The sequence below is a fragment of the Lobosporangium transversale genome, assembly GCF_002105155.1.
Source record: "Lobosporangium transversale strain NRRL 3116 chromosome Unknown BCR41scaffold_40, whole genome shotgun sequence".
NCBI lineage: Eukaryota > Fungi > Mortierellomycota > Mortierellomycetes > Mortierellales > Mortierellaceae > Lobosporangium > Lobosporangium transversale.
Window position 1 is genome coordinate 124,335 of NW_019029018.1, and position 18,666 is coordinate 143,000.

Genomic DNA, 18,666 nt, shown 5'->3' on the forward strand with positions numbered 1-18,666 from the left:
TTATTTTTTTTTCATCCTCCAAACTGACAGCTAGTCTAAAAGATATTTTCAGCAGTTGAGATCGCTAGTTTATGCATTGCGTATCATTTTTCCTGGAACTAAAATTCATGTCGCTCTATTTTGGTGGCGGTCTTATCATGTGATATAACTATTGTTGGTGTGGGAAGAAGTTAATTCCATGAACGCCCGACAGCAGTTCCATTGACCACAATTTTCAAGCAACTAATTTCATTATTGTCAACAACACAGAATCTAAAACAAAGAAAAAAAAAAAAAAAAAAAAAAAAAAAGAAAGACAATGACCATGCAACATATCTCACGCCTTGCAAAGACAGGATTCTTTCGATTCCATTCAACCAAGACCCCATGTCTACGGAACTCCATTGGTTCGCAGCTTTTACGTCAGTCCTCAGTTCGTTTCCACTCTACAGAGGCAGCAGCACCCGAACAATATGATGTTGTTATTGTTGGTGGTGGAATCGCAGGAAGTGCACTAGCCTGTGCCCTTGGTAAGAACCTATGGCAACAGAGTGTTATATGAGAGTACATGTAGTCAATTTTCACAAATTAACCTCTCTTTATTGTGTATGTTATACATTTAATTTTGCTCTGATAGCATCCGGAAAGGCCTCCAGCACACAGAAAATTGCACTTATCGAAGCGTTTGACCTCAGCAACCACATTAATTGGTCTCCTCGACCTGACCAGTACGCCAACCGCGTCTCTTCTCTCACACCCAAATCCGTTGCATTTCTCAAAAAGATCGGTGTCTGGTCCGAGCTGGACCTGTCACGTATAGCTGCTTGTGAGGGCATGCAGGTTTGGGACGGAGTAAGCGGCGCCAGGATCGTGTTTGATGCTTCGGATGTCAGTGGTGCCCGCTCTAGTTTTTTACATCAAGTATTTTCAGGACCAACTACGATCATCAACCAAGGCAATGATGATGATATATTGAGAGCGACTGTTGATGAAGAGGGGTCATCATCATCGCCATTGGCATATATGACGGAAAATATTCATGTACAGTACGGATTACAGAAGCAAATTTTGGCACATCAGGCTCGTGGAATTAATATAGATATATTTGAACGAACCAAGGTTCAAGGAATCACTGTTGATCAAGTTGATGAGCACTCAAAGCCACCAGAGACAGCAGGAACAGCTATGGATATTTCTGATTGGCCGATTGTTCAACTCGATAATGGCAGGAAGCTACAGACAAGATTGCTAATTGGCGCTGATGGTGTTAATTCCCCTGTACGATCATTTGCCAAAATTGAATCCATTGGTTGGGACTACTCTCAATTTGGACTTGTTGCGACTCTTCAGATCGACCCCACAACATCCACCGCACCAAGGCAAGGGAAAGGCATTGCATGGCAGAGATTTTTACCGACAGGTCCTATCGCTATGTTGCCAGTAAGTCTTGCCTTTATTGGCTAAATCGTAGGCGCCATGTATGATGATGATCCAATGGTATGACGATACTCACCCGCTAGTCTATGATTATATTTTCTGATCCAATTCAAAAAACATTGATAGCTTAACAATGGGCTCGCGAGTTTAGTCTGGTCTACTACACCCAAGCTCGCACAGGATTTTAAGAAGCTGCCTGCTCGTGATTTCTGCCTGCTTGTAAACGCAGCCTTTAATGCAACCCCAGCAGAGCTTGAGTATTTATATAATAACATTGGACCAGATGGTCAACCTTTAGTCGATTTCAAGCAAGAGATCGAATGGCGCGCCAGCGTACAGGAGATGGAGGCATCTCAGAGCCTAGTTCGTGATAACATGGGACGGGACGCTAAACCACCAAAGGTTTTGGATGTGCAGGAAAACACCAGGGCCCCATTCCCTCTTCGGATGCGTAATTCGACAAGCTATGTCGAGGATCGCGTAGTTCTTGTGGGGTGAGTGAACGACTCAATTGATTATGGACTAGAACACGGAGCCTGTTCATGAATAGTCTACTGATTGATCGGTTTTTTTGCAAAAAAAAAAAAAAAAAAAAAAAAAAAAAATTAGAGATGCTGCACACACGGTCCATCCTTTGGCTGGCCAGGGTCTTAACCAAGGCCTAGCAGATGTAGAGTGCCTTGCACGCGTCATCGAACAAAGCCTTTTAAGTGGTTCAGATATTGGTAAGTCTGAGACGCATAGTGTAGTAACTTAACTATATATGTTTTGGCCTAATGTATCATGGGGCTTTACTCATTTGGCTGAGTTATTAACATATAAATCACTCACACACCATATAGGCAACATTCACTCGCTTACACCTTACTCCAGCGAGCGTTTCCTTCCAAACCTGGCTATGCTTGGTACTGTTGACAAGCTCTCAAAATTGTACAATACGGATTTTGGTCCTGTTGTCTGGGCTCGTTCTCTTGGTCTCACAGCGGTAGATAATATGGGCCCTATCAAGAGTGAGATAATGAAGTTTGCTATGGGTCTCGAAGATAACTCACCATCCTCAAGGTCTTAAAAAACTATGCTCACAACATGGGAAACATAAAAAAGAATTCTACTTTTTCGTTGTAGATACTCTTTAATTACTAGCAAATATTATTATATTCAAAAGCTTTATTCGCCAATGCTTGCTAAGCAATCTTATGTAAACATGTATATACATTTGGAGCAGGGTATAATTACATGGGAAGACATATAATTAAAGGTCTATAAAATGTGTGTGTGTTTTTTTTTTTTTTTTTTTTTTTTTTTTTTCCTGGTATAAAGAGAAAGAGAGGACGATTTGACAAGATCTTACGCTTGGGCATTAGTGCGTCCCAACGTTGAGACACTGCCGAGTTTGACCTCGTTCACACTGCTTGAGCTATGCGTTTCAGTATCCATGGAATGCTCAACACCATTGATCGAAGGTGTCTTCTTTTCATTTAAATGACCATATGCCATCTCACCGAGCTCTGCAAGATCCAAGCCGCGGTGCTCATGATCAGGATCCACACGCAAGGTCAATCCTGGGATCTTGTTCATGATGAACAGGATCAAGTAGGTTACACCGAAAGACCAACCAAGGCCTGCGCAAGAGTCTGCGAGCTGGTGGGCAACTTGAATCCAGTGACCATCGAGCCCGCCTCCTGGAATAACAGTGACACCATCCAAGGCAGCAACCCAGCTCTGAGCAAAAATACCAGTGAGAATGTTACCAACGACTCCACCGACTCCATGGACTGCAAAGACATCAAAGGCATCATCATATTTGAGATTATGCTTCAGTCGTACTGCCAGATTGCAGGCAACAGCACCCAAGAATCCAATGGCGACACTAGATGCAGGAGAGACATATCCAGAACCAGGAGTGATGGCAACTAATCCTGAAACAGCACCTGAGCAGAAGCCTAGAACAGACAGCTTGCGCTCGTGGCGATAGTCAAGTAGGACCCAGGTGATGCCACCGACAGAGGCTGAAAGGTTGGTCACGACGCAGGCCATAGCACCGCGCAAGTTGGCAGAGAGAGCAGAACCGCCGTTGAAGCCAAACCAACCGAACCAGAGGAAGCAGGTACCGATCACAACGTTGCTCATAGAATGGGGGCGGAAATCATTGTGATTACCAGATCGTCTTCCGAGGACGAGAGCATAGGCCAAAGCAGCACCTCCAGAGGAGATGTGAACGGGCGTGCCTCCTGCAAAATCCAGTCCGCCCATAACAAAACTCCAACCGTTGGCACTCCATGTCCAGCAGGCAATAAAGTCGTAGACGAAAGTGGTCCAGAGGAAAATAAAGACAAGGGTAGGCAGGATACGACCACGCTCTGCAGCGGCTCCGACAGCCAAGGCTGGAGTGAGCGCAGCGAACATGCATTGGAAGATCATGAAGACAAGATCGGGGATCTTTGCTGATCCAACAGAGGGCTGGTCCAAGACCCCTCGAAGGAAAGCGTTCTCAAAGTTGCCAATAAACTTGCTTCCAGTTTTACTAAATGCTAATGAATATCCAAAGAGGAACCACTGAAGAATAACAATATCAGGGAGGTTGATGAGTATGGATGTATTGGATGAGAGTATTTGAAGGGTGCTTTGAGTGTCCCTATATGCCTTCTTTTACCTGGAAAGTGACGACTGCCACTGAGCAGCAGGAAAGCATGATCAGAGAAAGGGCATTCTTACTGCGGGCCATACCAGAGTAGAAGTAGCCAATTCCTGGGATCATGAGCCAGACTAAGGCGGTGGAGGTCAGTGTCCAAGCGATATCACCAGCTTGATACTGTGACCCAATAATGGGTGCTTCTTCTGAAGTGTTCATTGCAGGGAAGTAATCAATAAGGCTGTTTCTTTTCTTTTTTATATATCAGTAGAGCAAAAGAAATGTGTAGAGTAAAGTTGAGGGCAGGCTTTTCAATAAGTGTAAGTGAAAGCGACGAGGAAGGATAACGAGGAAAAAGGACGATCAAAGATACTGTGGAGATGCGTGCAGAATGAAGGTAAGAAAAAGACCCCCGATTGACGCACTATTTATACGCTGTACTACTTTGGATCAAGAATCGGGGAGAGAAAATGAGATAGAGAGGGGATGCTGTGGGATGCAATAAACAACTATGCTCACCATGATTCTCGGCGGCGACCGAATGATAGACATGTACTGTGATCCTCCAAACAAAGGTGAGTCCCTAAACTTTGTTTTAGCAATTGTCTGTCGGGTTTGGCAGTTTGGAGAGGGTTAAACGAAAATAAGCTCCTCGTACCTTTAATTGCGTTTGTAATCTGTAGGATGCAAATCATGCGCAACATTTAAACAGCTGTGTACACCAGATAGGAAGACATAGGAGCTTAAAAAAAAACCTCCCATTGGCGTAATCGAACATGATGCACAAATTCCTACAACATCTTCGTTCTATAGACAAATGAGACAAATGAAGGTGAGTGAAAGACTCTATCCCTCGATGGCGTGTTCTGATACACCCTGACGTTTTACATGTTATAAATATTACTTGCCTTCACAACGAAGCACACTTTCTGGCTGTGCTGCTTGTTGAACGTCTTCAACGTTTTATTTCGATTATTCATCTTCATCACTTTGCAGTATTGGAGCCATTTGCCATCTATGGGTATCTGACATTAATATAGAGAATAAGACCTTATCGTGTCTCATCTTTTTTTTTTTTTTTTTTACAAGGGATAACACATGTTTGTGGCTGATAATTGAATGTTATCTTTCCGCGTGATTCAAATTGGCCCAGCCCCAGTCCACACTGAAGCACCAAAAGATCAAAATTCTGTTTACTTTCATGATTAAGGTGTTAAGGTGAACAGTAGAAATAAACAGCTGCTTAGTTTTTTTACTTGGGAGAACCCCGCAAATTCCCATTTCTGGTGAGTTGAAGCAGAATCATTTTTCTTATTTGACACGCGTGTTTAAACATTACTAGATCCGTAGATCCGTTCTTTTCTGTTCCTTTCGAATGTTCCAACCATGTTCAAGAGACTTTAGATCTTGTTTTTTTTTTTTTTTTTTTTTTTTTTTTTCTCCGAGCGAGAGTCGATCATCCCTCTTCCTCGTCTTACCTTCGGAAAGTTATCTCTGCATTATTTTGCAGGACTAGCTATTTTTTTTTTCCTCTCTCTCAGACACACGATAAATATTTAACAATAAAGAATAAAGATAGTGATCATGGCCACAGCGCGATAGCACATTACATTCTCAACCGGGGTCGCATCGTACGATAGCAAAATCCCCAAACCTTTACTTCCAACAAAAGATTCACAGCCCACTCATTCAGTAAATAATATAAATGCTGAATTAATATATAAAGAGTTAATCTTGAGGTTCTGAGGGGTCCAAGAAGTGATAGTTCAGTACGCTTGCATTTAAACACTTCGTTCATTGTACGTAAATGATCAACAGTCATACCTTTTATCTTTCTCTTTTTGTTTCTGTGCGCAGCACTTTCTGACCAAAGTTATCGGTTGACAAGAGGGGTGTAACGAGGATTAGAAGTCCAAAAAGGGAACGTTGACTGGGGTTTTGGAATTCTCCGCCGGGAGTCAAAATTTTATTTTGACGGAGGTGTACATTTTCCCTTGATTCCAGCCTGCGATATAAACATCTACAAGAGCAAGGCACGGCTGCCTTGCAACACGTGTGTACACATGTGCGCTTCGTGACGAGCCTAACCCTCGCCTTGAAGGCCAGTGCTACAGTGCTGCGCAAGCCACTGATTAAACACAAAGGAAGAAGAGCTAACCTTCCAGGTCGTATACATTTAATCGGCTTTATTCAAGGGTGAACCCTGAAGATGAATTATAGGAACAGGAAGTCATCCTAGTTGGAACGGCTGTGATCGATGAATTTAACCTGAATGGCAAATATCAGCTATGAGAACTACAGCTTTTTCTGGTGCAAGGCCCGAGACTAAATGCCAACCAATCAATTAATCAAAATGCTTCGAGAGAGTTCTCACTTCTTTTTTTAATATCCGTCTATTAAGACATCGCTTTCAGACTTTGGACAAAAGGACCAGTGGAATTAAAAAAAAAAAAAAAAAAAACCTGAAAACTGAAAACTGAAATTCCGTATTTGCTATCCTATCCTTTCTCTTCACCAATTCAATCACTGGCATGTCTTACATGCTTTCGATCATGAGAAGTCTTCGTCTCAGAGTTGTCCAAAATAGTACATATTACATTCCTGTCAGTTGCCAGGCATTGTATGAAAGAGATTTTAAGGGGGACACCGCATATTAGGATGTCTAGTAGGCACCCAGGAAGGAGGGCAGCGACGGCCCGCTGATGGCCATCATTTCGTGCATTGTGCTCGTGGAAAGTGAAATCTTTATTTGACGCTCTTACGATCACCACAGTTCTTGTCCTGAAAATTGAATGATGATATTACCTCATGGGAAAGAATTAATGACCCGGCTATTTGCTGACTATGGTTACAAAGCACATCTTGGTTAATTTGCTCTGAAAGCTCACAGAATGAGACTGGGGATGCCTCCGATCACAAATCATCATTGGTCTAGCTTGACCAGTCTTGTTTTCGAATGTGGAGGCGATCTTAATTAAAAAAAAAAATACTTTAATGAAGCATCTCATTCAGAATAAAAGTCGCAGGATACCAGTCTTTCTGAATACAACATGAATAGACTTGTGGTTAAAGAAGACAGAATTTGTCTGGGTTTTTCATAATGTCGGAGCACCAAGGCTCAAGGGAACAGGCACATGTTTGAATTTAATGAAGGTTTTGCGCTGACTGTGTTCATCTCTACGTCTATACCTTTCTTAAAACACATTCTCCGTCTCTTGCTCCCTCATTCACTCGTTCATTCATTCACATTCACTCATTCATTCAATTGCATTCATTCATTCATTCATTCATTCATTCATTCATTCATTCATTCATTCATTCATTCATCTTCCTTCATTACACTTGTCCTTTCTCTTCTTTTCATCTCGGTGGAAACACTTTCTCTTGTACTACACATTTGTTCCAGCACCCGTTACACAACCAGTCAAAAGGGTTTCTGGATTCACAAAGTCTAAGACCTCACATCTCTCCACTCCATCTCATTCAATCACTTTTTTTTTGTTGCTATTGTTGTTGTTGTTTATTTCATTTTGATCCGTCTTTGACCTTTGTGCTGTGCTCGACATAAAGTAAAGCAGCATGGCCGGGCTTTTCTCAAAAAAGAACAAAAAGGAGAGGGACGATGCAGGCAGCGAAAACAGCAACACAAACGGTAGAATTTACAACGGTCGGGACAACTTGAGTGCCAGTAACAGTCTCGCCAACAGTAACAATTCGGCTTACTCCCATCCTCAAAGTCCTTATCAACAACAGTATCAGCAGCATGCCAATGGTCCTTCAGCCCAGTCGAGCAAAAGCTCGCTGCAGCAATCGTCGCAGCAACATCTCACTCACCAAGGCAACAATGTATACTCGTCTGGACCGTTCTCGACTCAGCAGCCCAATTTCAACACGGTTGGTCCTTGGTCAGCGGGTACACTCATGTCTGCGAACCCATTCCCCAGATTCGCTCATACTGCCTCGTTTGTCACCACAGGCACTGACATATACGTCTTTGGAGGCATTGCAAAAGGATCACCTTTGAGGGATGTGCATGTCATTGATCCTCGTAAGTAGCTCGCTTACTCGTCCTTTCCGTCCAACTCCCCCTCTTCTCTCCTTCTCTCACTTTTCCGTAAGCGTAATCGATCATATTACCTTTAATACGCAATAGCTGCTTGTTGCCAATTTTTCTTTTTGGTTGATCACACAAATGACATTTTGTCCTCAGTTTAGGCTCTCATCATTAACGGAAAAATGAAAAAGGAGACGAACTATAAGACTAATTACACAATCATTCCAAATTTCAAATAGAATCTTTGCACTGCCAACTTTTGCCCATTGGAGGAGACAGTCCACATGCTGCAAATGGACACACGGCGGTGACACTTGGTCAATATATTATGTGTAAGTGAAAAATTCTGATGCTTGGTAACCAGGTTTTTTCTGGGAGGAACACGGATGATTTTATTCATGTGAAAAACACAAAAAAATTTTTTTTTTTTTTTTTTTTTTTTTGATCGATCGCTCTTTACAAATCTCAATATATTACTTTAAAAAAAAACTTACTGAAACAGATTTTGGAGGCAAGGATGCCAAGGGTAGAACCAGCGACTCACTCTACGTGCTGCATACTGGCCGCAAGGAATGGAATAAACCTTTAATTCAAACACTGCTCCCTGCACCTCGACACTCGCATGCAGCTTGTGTAGTTGGCACTGTCATGTACATCATTGGAGGGCAACTCTCGGGTTATTATATGAACGATATTGCAGCATTCGATTTAAAGACATGTAAGTACCTTTTTATTCCTTAACTCTATTTTTTTTTTTTTAGGATGTCTCTTAATTTTTTATTCTTCTTTACTAAACAATCATCTTTCTGGGACAATTGCTTCTTCATCGATAGTGAATGGAAAACGTCCTGCATGGACCTTCCTTGAACCAAAGTCAGATCTACCTCCCGCACGTGCAGGACATTGTGCGGTATCCTATAATGGCAAGGTTTACATGTATGCTACCTCCCTATCCCTCTATTTGTCTAAGCTTCATGACATGCACATATTTGTCATTTCTTTGATCTAACACTTTGTTTTCTAATTTGCGTGGACAGTTTTGGAGGGGCAGATGATAAATTCTATTACAACGATATTTGGTGCTACGATCCTCAAACGAACAAATGGGAACCAATTCCGGTCTACGGAACTTTACCCATTAGCCGGCAGGGCCATACTGCTGCTGTTATTGACGACACCATGTATATCTATGGCGGCATGAGTTTTGAAGAGCAGCTTTTAGGCGACTTGTGCGCATTCAAGTTTACAGGTTCGTATTCATTAATATGGGTGTGAACTATATTATTATTAGTATATATCAAATCCATTTTTCTCCGTCATTGGCTAATCAGTTTTGTGACGTTTTTTTTTTTTTTTTTTTTTTTTTTTTCTGTGCGGAATAGAGCGACGCTGGTTGGCATTTCCTACCACAGCTGAAGCTGCTTCACCTCGCGCTGAACATGCAATGTGCAGTGTGGGCGATAAACTTTATATACTTGGCGGACAGCTGGATCTGAACGCCAATGAGGATTTAGGGATTGTTTATGTACTCGATACTGGTATGTACCCTGAAACGGGTTAATTATGAAAGTGGTTTTTACCTGAGCAAGATACAGCGCAAATTAACGCTTCTCATCTGTTCGCTCTCGATCCATTATTCCCTAATAGCCAAACTCAAGTGGAAAGAGCCTTCTTTTAATGGTTCTCTGAGATCGGGCTATGACAACGATAGCATGCAACGTACTGAGGGAGGACAAGATGGTAGAGGCTCACCATACAATCGCCCATCACTAAGTTCGGACGTTACTCGACCCCTTAAAGGTTATGATCAAAACGCGTCGTTTCCTGATCCAAAGCACAGGACGCTTCAACAGGAGCTATATCAAGACCATCCTGATCAGCATTCAGGTTATCATCAGCACCAACAGCGGGAGCGACAATATACATCCGAAACAAGCGCTCCACAAGCAGGCCTTGGCGTAATGGAGGATGCGCCCCAGTTCGGTAGCGAATCATACTCACCATACACTCAGCCACCCATACCATCTTCATCATTACATCAGAACACTGACTTGAATGAAGCTACCCATCCCGCGCGTCGCCGGACGGCTGGTAAACCAGCTGGATATGCAGGACAAGGCATTGAGTCTCGCAATGGAATGAACTCAATTGATGAAGGACGACACCCCGGAGCTGCGTTTGATAACGAAATGATAAACTCATCGTCGCAGCCACAATCACAACCGCAGGTCGGTATAATGCAACGACAGGTCTCCTCAAGTCAGAGTCAATATCAGCTGTGCTCAGACTCTGAGGAGCGTGCATACTCTCAGCAACAGCAACATCATCAAGGTGAAAAAGGTCGCTCATATAATGCTGTAAATGGTAATGTCTCGAACGCCAGCGGAAGCAATCCCGTGAGTAGATCCAATACACCTTTGCAACAACAAACAACGTCACACCATGATTTGAATCACCAAGGATCAAGCACCACTAACTCAACAATAACAGAAAGTCTGCACCAACAAGGTCTATCGGCGGGAAGTTTAAATAGGCAGGGCTCTGTTGACCCGTCCTTTCAATCAACTTTGCATGTTACTAATCCTGATAGTGGGAACTATGAGATGGTGGAGAATCAACACATCCAATCACGGGAAGGTAGTCACGCTTCTGCTCATTCGTCCAAGATCACACGAAAGGAATCCAGTGAACTTAAAGACCTTAGACAACGTGAGCAATGGCTTCTTGCAGAAGTGTCTATGGCACGCAAAAAGATGGGTGACCGACCTTTGAGTATGGCTCTCTTAGCACTTGAAGACGAACTCGCAGCCTGTGAAGTCGATAGCGAAAAGTACCGGATCATGCAGGCTCTCTTGAATGTCAAGGCTGAGCTTGAGAGATCAAAGAGCTCGATTGCTACACAGGCGCAGATTGCATCCAATAAGGTTCGTGAAGCGGAGCGAGTCAGGCTGTCAGCTCTTCAGGAGGCTGCCTATCTGAAAGCAAAAATGAATGCTATGCAGACCGGTGAGATGTCTGAATTAGTCGCAACAGAGTCAGCAAGAGCAATGGATCTGGAAAAGAGGCTCACTGCGGCTTTAGCACAACTAGATCAATACGAGGCTCGGTTTGTGCAATACGAGACCATTCTAGAACATGAAAAGGAATCGAGACTGGCAGCAGAAAATCGTGAAAAGGAAGCCACTTCAAGAGCTGAAGAAGCTCAATTGGCCCATACACGGGCTCTGAACGATTTGAGTACACTTCATGAGCGCGCAACTGTGGCGGAGGCAACCCTACGTGAGACAGTGGCCAAGAGTGCTTCTAGTGAGGCAGGCCTTTCAAGCTATCAACAACAATCAGCAGCATTGCTTTCTCAAATTTCAGCTCTAAAAACCACTGTAGACCATCAAAAGAAGTCTTTGGAAAAGACGAAATTAGCATACACGGTTGCAAATGAGCGTGCAGAGCAGGCAGACAAACTCTGGACACAATCTCGCCAGGAAATGGATCAAGTCCAACTCGAATTATCCAACGTTCGTGCAGACATGGATCGTGCTCAGCGTGAATCAGATCATTGGAGAGCTAAAGCTAGCGAAACCGAATTACTCTGGCAAGCAGCCAAGAAGGAGAATGAGACGATGCGGACGCTACTGGAAGAAGATTTGAATAGCACATATGCCAACTCGGTTTCAAAGGAGCGCAAGCATGACTCGATTATCGCAATCACTTCAGCCTCCCGAGTTACAGAGTTGGAGCACGAACTGATGACGCTTCGACTGGTAGTTAGAGACTCGGAGGATGCCGCTGCCCAAGCAAACAGGGATCTAGGTGATACTATGGCTCGTATCACGCAGCTGGAGCAGTCATCCATGTTAGCACGCACTGAAGCTGCAACTGCGCAACGTCAATTGACTGATGCCCGAGACAAACTGGCTCAGGCCCAAGCACAATTGATTCGCAAGGAAGAGGCTATTGAGGAGATGATTCATGAACGAGAGAACAATGAAGTCCAATTGGGTTTACTTCGCGGGGTTATGAAGGAACACGGACTGTTGGCTGACGATCTGATTTTGGATGCTCTAGACCAGAGCGGAAACCATAAGGCGCCAGTATCGCCTCTTAAGATGCAGCTCGAAGAGGCTGAGAAGCGAGCCAGTGAGGCTGAGGCTCGGCTAAGAAAACTCATTGAGTTGAAGAGTAAGCAGAAAGAGCGCATTCAGCAACTGGAGGCAGATTACCAAACTACTGTGCACTATGCACAGGGAGCCGAGTCGGCACTGGACAAAGTCCGCGGTGAGCTTCAGGCCGTGAAGGACGATAGACAAAAACTCTACTCAAGACTGGTGGAGTTGGAAGACGTACACTCACGCTGCAGTGAACAGCACCTTGCTCAGACCTCGAGTAGCTCCACTGCAGAGTTGGAAGGAGAGATGGCTGATCTGCGTCACCAGTTGCATGCTACACAAGAACGCTCTATTCAACTCGATGCTCAGGTGGACTCCCTCTCATCACAGCTGCAGGACATGGAGTCTCGCGCAGAATCGTCGCAGACGGAGCTCCATTCTTTGAAGGCGAAGCATCAAGAACAGCAAAAACGAGGCCTTGGACAGACAGATCAACTTCAGGCCAAGGTAGAGCAGCTAGAGCAGATGCTTGTGGAGACCAAGCATCGCCTTGACAAGACACAGGAGGACTTGGAGCATGCTCGTGAGCTGAACCGTGTTACTGGTCAAGAGTTAGATGATGCGCTTGATGCTCTTAAGAGGCGACAACAAGGCTCGCCTAGCAATATCAAACGTCAAGAGGAACTCGAGAGCGCGATTGATAATGCACAGCGAACCATTCAATCGCTTCAGCAGACGAATCGGGATCTGGAAGAGCAACTTCGTGCATCAGAGAACAAGATTTCGTTGTTGCTGGATAACTTTCAAGCACCTGAATCTGTCCGAAACAGTGTTGCCAGTTTAAGTGCCTTGACTGGCGGGTTCCACCATGGCCTGGGCGGCATGTCGTCTCTGTCGCCATCATCACCACCTTCCAGTAGTTCATTGATGATGGCAGCTGCTGGTCAGCGGTCTCATTTGAACTCACCTCCGGCATCGATTTCTACTAGATCTATGTCGCCAGCATCACCTACCTCCAAGTCAAACAGTCGATCAATCAATAACATTAGTTTAGGAGGATCTTCAACAACTTTGAGTTCACAAAGACTGGAGGAATATGAGAAAATGATTGACGAAATGACCAATCGTCTACAGGGAGAGTAAAAAAAAAAAAAAAAAAAAAAAAATAGAAAAAATAGAGTCATTAGCTTTATACTTTTTCGTCCAAGACGAGTCTAATAATTAATTAAAACTGCTCTGTTGATGGGCAATCATTCATTGATAGACATTATCAATAAAATAAAATAAAATAAAATAAAGAAAAGATGGGAACACACGAGACAGTGGCGCAAGGGTCGGGGTAACTAAGGTGGACAGAAGAGTAATATGAAGGGTCATGGTTTTAAGTCCCCTATTGTTCGTATAGTATGGCATACTAGTACCGCGTACCAAAATTGCAGAAATAGAGGCCTTTTTTCCTTATTTTTTCTGATACTAACGCAAGAATTGGCATTCACAAATAAAGCTGCAAGTGATACTAACACAGACCTGACTCGCATAATTCCCATGGAGAGCGATACTAAAATCTTGTTATCATGATATATATATATATATATATATATAAAATATGGTCTATGGGAAATGAAGTTCAATATTTATTGTCCTTTTTGAAAAAGCAGGACTGAGATGGTACTACACATCGATGTTAGCCAGCATCTCTTCCTTGCAATACACGGAAGACATGGCATTTCTAGATGTTTTGACCGAGATTTCTGCTTATTCACTTCTTTTCTTCTTTCCACTTTTGCTTCTTTATTTCTTTTATTACCACAAAAATGATTTTAGTATCGCTTAAGATTGGGTTAGTATATATGTATTGGTGCATCTTTATCTGTGAATGTTGGTTTTCTTGTGTTTGTATTAGTGCATGTTTGTTTGCTCATGTAGTACACCTGTACAGCACGTCCTGAAGAACTAAAATCTGTGTGCAACAGTAAAATTTTTCAACTTTAGTACAAACAAGTCCAATATCAGTTACCGGTCCTTAAATGTTAAAAAAAAAAAAAAAAAAAAAAAAACCAGAGCATTCCCAAGTGCTATTACCCTAATAAGGAGAATGGGCCTCGCAGGCAACATGACTGGAGCGGGGTCTTCCACATCTAACCGCCTAGCAGCTACTAATAATTTACCTCCAATCGTTAGCGGAAATTCCACAAATTTAAGATTGTAGCTAGATATATATATATATATACCACTGTAAAATGCAACACCCTTCGTCCTATCTTTAAAAGAATATCCCTCACGGTGGGTAGCTATTAATATAGTGATATATCTGACTACCCTATCGGAATATAAACCTTTTGCAAAGTTGCTTGAGTCTTGTATATATATATATATATATCTATATATCTATGAGGCTATCGTCACCATGCATTAGGATAGCAGCTGCAATAGCAACAGTTTGGATCTTCCTCTACTAATCTATCAATAATGAGTGATTTCTCAATAACTACCACGTGTGCATTACTAATGTGTCCCTTATACAGGCAAGGTTAAACTTATTTGGACGTCGGGAACTATGGATTGAGTAGGACGAATGGTGAACTGCTCGTGAGAGGACTCATCAGTCGAACTAAGGGATCGATCCGTTGGCCTCCCTTTGATGACACGAGCTCAACCTAGAAGCTAAAAGACGTGAGATGGGATGCATTGTCCGTGGCTGCTGATCACTTCAAGGTCGAGGAACTGTATGGAAAAGACACTGCTGCCCAGAGACTCATACCGATACCACTTTTGGTTAGTCCGTTACCAATTACAAAAGGTTTATTAAGTAGTAGACTTATAATTGACAAAGATCTCTCTAAAAGAGAGATCGGTATGAGCCTCTACTGCTGCCATCAAAGTAGACTAAAATAAGAAAAGACAGACGAAGACATCATTATTAGTTTTTAAATAAAAAAAAAAAAAAAGCTGTGAATGCATGAATGCTTAGACGATCGAGCGAATAGGAGGTCGAATTTCGCATGTCCGGACGGCAGTCGTTCACCATGAAATCGTTCGGATAATAATAAAATAGTATTCTAAACTTCGAAATTTTTTCCCATCGTTACGAAGTAGCTGAACAGTCGTGTGTCGTCCGGAAATACAATGCAAAATAAGTTTGACTACAGACATTGAATTAACGTCTCAAGATGGAAATTTAACCAGAACCGGGTATTTCTTTAGCCCATCCATCATTGTCAAGCCCCTTTTTATTCCTTCCTCTCCTCTCAAACAAATAAAGACGTCTTGTCTCTGTTGTTCTTTTTTTTTTTTTATTTTTATATCTCTTCCCACTCTTTGATTCCCATTCTATTTTACTCCTTCAACACAGTCGTGCCTATCTAGCCATGTCCACTGCAGTGACCCCCGTCTCTGGATCGAAGGCCTCGCCCGTCCTTCCTATCAATCGTCTACTCTCTCTTCTTGGTTCCCTTAGTGACAACAAAAGCGCCAGTATCAGAGGTCGTGCCCTTAAACTCATTGGTAGTTTATACTTCATCTTTATCCTTTACAAGTATCGTCGCTCGGTCTATGGAGTACGCCCTCGTCCCGAAATTCCAGGTCCTCCAGGCCTACCACTCGTGGGTAATCTGTTTGGAGCTCTGTTTAAGAGAAGAAATCAAATGTTGCAATCACATGTAGCGAACCATGCGAAATATGGTAAAATATATACGACCGCGGCCCCTGGTGTTGGTCGACAAATCCATGTTATAGAACCAGAGATCTTGGACCATGTCTTACGAGTCAATTTCTGGGCATATGAAAAGGGCCCCAGCGCTAGGATCAGTTTGGAGCCTTTAGTAGGAGCAGGTGAATATAGACATAGTTACAGCTTGCTTTACAGAAAAAAAAAAAAAAAAAAAAAAAAAAATTAGCTCTGACCCGAACCGGCATGAACGTATTTCATGAAATTGAAGGAAGGTCTTAATTTTTTTTTTTTTTTTTTTTTTTTTTTTCTTTGAAAAAAAGGCATTTTCAGTGCAGATGGCGAGCACTGGAAGTGGCAGCGCAAGTTGGCAAGCAATATCTTTTCTGTCAAAGCTTTCCGTCTATATACTTCGGAAGTATTTTGTCGCGAAGCTCACACTGCTATCGATTATCTTAATAAGCATGTCGATTCTGGAAAAGTTGTCGATCTGCAACAACTATTTCACTGCTTCACTCTTGGTAAGAGAGAGGCACCAATCAAATGACCTTTGTATTAATTTTGCTAATCATTTTAGACGTAATCCTGGTTTTGTAGATCAATGTCTCATTCTCATTTATTTCTTTCCTTTAATGGGACCGGTGATAGATTCTTTTGGTGAAATCGCTTTTGGTCAGTCCTTTGGCTGTCTAAAGGATCCGGAACATCCAACCGAATTTGCAACTGCGTTCGATCGTCTCACTCATCTTCTCGCTGGCAGATCTGTAACACCACTTTGGGGCATCAAAGCCTGGTTGACAGGTCGATCAAAACAAATTGCCAAAGACAGTAAGTTTGTCCGACAGTTTGCTCTAAACATGATTTATGAGCGACGCAATAGCCAAGCATCTTCGCCTGCAGCAAAACACCAAGATCCACGCCAAAAGGACCTCTTACAACTATTCATGGACATGGGTGATGATGATGATGTTGAAGAGGCTGCGAAGCTCTCGGACGATATGCTTGTGGACAGTGTCCTCAACTTCCTCATTGCTGGCCGTGATACGACCGCACAGTCACTTGCTTGGACATTCTATCTCATGCACCGTACACAGGCAGGACCAGAGATTGTCCAAAAGTTGGTCAAGGAAACAAACGATATCTTGGGTGGAGGGGAGCCAACTTATGAGAGTACCAAAAAGCAAAAATATGCCGAGGCTTGCTTCTATGAAGCATTGAGGCTTTACCCTTCGGTCGCCAGAAATTCCAAGGTCTGTGTTGAGGATGATGTCCTGCCTGGTGGCCTCAAAGTGTACAAGGGTGAGCGTGTGGCATGGAGTTCATATACCATGGGCCGCTCGACTCATATTTGGGGCCCAGATGCAAATGAATATAAACCTGAGCGCTGGATGAAAGGAGACAAGCCATCTTCCACCAAGTTTATCGCCTTCCATAGTGGTCCACGTACATGGTAAGACATTTTCTCAAGCAATCATTCAAAGCTTCATCTTCATAGACTCTGACTGATTGAATCTCACATTCCTTGTTTTGCTTGTATGAATAGCCTTGGACAACAGTTTGCCACTATTGAAGCCATTACTATTATGTCTATGTTGATCCAACATTTCACATTTGAACTCGTAGATCCTGATCACGATCCTGCATACCTGCCCTCCTTGACACTTCCCATAGATGGGGGTCTGCCCGTTCGTGTCAAACGTCGCGAAAACACCCTGGCTGCTTAAACGTATTATTCATATCGATACATAGTAAAAGATTTCACAGCGATACAAACAGCGGTGTCTTGCGACGTCTTGCAATTGCAAAGACAAATGAAAAGGTGGTCGTGAAATAATTTAAATTGACAGATATTGCCTGTTATTGATTTGCATCAAAAGAAAATAAAAAAATAAAAATATGTATTCAAATGTTGCACTAGGATTATGCATGTATTCCCTGTAGTCTTTTAACTTGGAGATGCCAACAAACCTTTTTTTTAAAAAAATGATCCGAGGTGGAACTCCAGCACGCTTCGCAAGATCCTCACGGATGAGACAAGCCCCTATTGTGTGATAAGCTCGCCAGCATCGAACTGAACTGCAGTAGACTTCAGGACTCCCATTCCGATTGAAGGAAGCACATGTTCATCATAATCCAAACCAAGTCTCTGATAGATTTGGGGAAAGTTCTTGACATAGAGGGGTCAAGGTGATCATATCCTTGAATCCTTCTTCGGCGGATATCAAAAAAGAATAATTCTCAAAACAGTTTGTGTGATCTTAGTACCAGGCAAGAAAAGCTCCATTGTCTAGCGCTCTTCATCATATCATGGTCCATAGCTATGATAGTATTTATTGGCAATTGAAGAGTTATTACTGATCAAAAAAGGCCTTCAGGACATTTTTTTTTATTAAAATTAATCTAATAACAAACATATCGCCAATTTCATTTGGTCATGATACCTTATATTTTTAATCTAAAAACGATGATTGAATTGTTCTGGTGGCATTTCACTACGTGACGGACTTGCAACAATACTCGTAACAAGCGAGCCAATTGGCTGCCAATACACTCGAAAGTATTCAAAAAATATAAGGTATCATGACCAAATGAAACGGGCTATACATACATATGTATTTAATAAATGTACAGTACATCATGCACATATTTATATATATATACTGTGGTTGAAAGCAGCTGGCTGTGGTGCATTCTATACAAACGGGAGTAATGAATTGTCTATGGCAGTCCCCGCCAGAAAGTCGTCGACTAGTATATTTTTAAAATACTATCTTTGAATCATATTGGCTAA

At 42.6% G+C, this 18,666-nt stretch overlaps 5 protein-coding genes across 5 annotated transcripts; 4 read left to right on the forward strand and 1 right to left on the reverse strand.

Annotated features, from left to right (window-relative positions):
• Positions 1-285: 285 nt before the first annotated feature.
• BCR41DRAFT_424691 (hypothetical protein) lies at positions 286-2,664 on the forward strand. The gene is made up of 5 exons (XM_022030471.1): positions 286-509; positions 617-1,419; positions 1,543-1,910; positions 2,026-2,141; positions 2,259-2,664. The coding sequence occupies exons 1-5, from the start codon at positions 299-301 to the stop codon at positions 2,483-2,485; spliced, it is 1,725 nt and encodes a 574-aa protein (XP_021878090.1). The 5' UTR covers positions 286-298; the 3' UTR covers positions 2,486-2,664.
• Positions 2,649-4,578, reverse strand: BCR41DRAFT_412073 (ammonium transporter AmtB-like domain-containing protein; the record flags this gene model as incomplete). The annotated part of the gene is made up of 4 exons (XM_022029462.1): positions 4,568-4,578; positions 4,070-4,300; positions 2,768-3,972; positions 2,649-2,676 (listed from the first exon to the last, which is right to left on the reverse strand). Exons 1-4 carry the CDS (start codon positions 4,568-4,570, stop codon positions 2,649-2,651), a joined length of 1,467 nt encoding a protein of 488 aa, XP_021878091.1. The 5' UTR covers positions 4,571-4,578.
• A 4,043-nt stretch (positions 4,579-8,621) lies between these two features.
• Positions 8,622-9,663, forward strand: BCR41DRAFT_310675 (hypothetical protein; the record flags this gene model as incomplete). Its single annotated transcript, XM_022020999.1, has 4 exons — positions 8,622-8,820; positions 8,936-9,038; positions 9,140-9,351; positions 9,485-9,663. Coding segments are annotated over 4 exons (693 nt in total), but the record flags the coding sequence as incomplete, so codon positions are not given.
• A 1,279-nt stretch (positions 9,664-10,942) lies between these two features.
• On the forward strand, positions 10,943-11,425 carry BCR41DRAFT_310540 (hypothetical protein; the record flags this gene model as incomplete). The annotated part of the gene is made up of 1 exon (XM_022020997.1): positions 10,943-11,425. A coding segment is annotated over one exon (483 nt), but the record flags the coding sequence as incomplete, so codon positions are not given.
• Positions 11,426-15,852: 4,427 nt separating this feature from the next.
• BCR41DRAFT_310747 (cytochrome P450) lies at positions 15,853-17,599 on the forward strand (the record flags this gene model as incomplete). The annotated part of the gene is made up of 4 exons (XM_022021001.1): positions 15,853-16,039; positions 16,199-16,396; positions 16,524-17,325; positions 17,419-17,599. The coding sequence occupies 4 exons, from the start codon at positions 15,853-15,855 to the stop codon at positions 17,597-17,599; spliced, it is 1,368 nt and encodes a 455-aa protein (XP_021878094.1).
• Between the last annotated feature and the right edge of the window lie 1,067 nt (positions 17,600-18,666).

Coding starts and splice junctions, on each gene's coding strand:
- BCR41DRAFT_424691 (XM_022030471.1), top strand. CDS start 299: ATGACCATGCAACATATCTCACGCCTTGCAAAGACAGGATTCTTTCGA. Junction 510..616: donor TGCACTAGCCTGTGCCCTTG/GTAAGAACCTAT, acceptor TTGCTCTGATAG/CATCCGGAAAGGCCTCCAGC. Junction 2,142..2,258: donor TTTAAGTGGTTCAGATATTG/GTAAGTCTGAGA, acceptor CACACCATATAG/GCAACATTCACTCGCTTACA.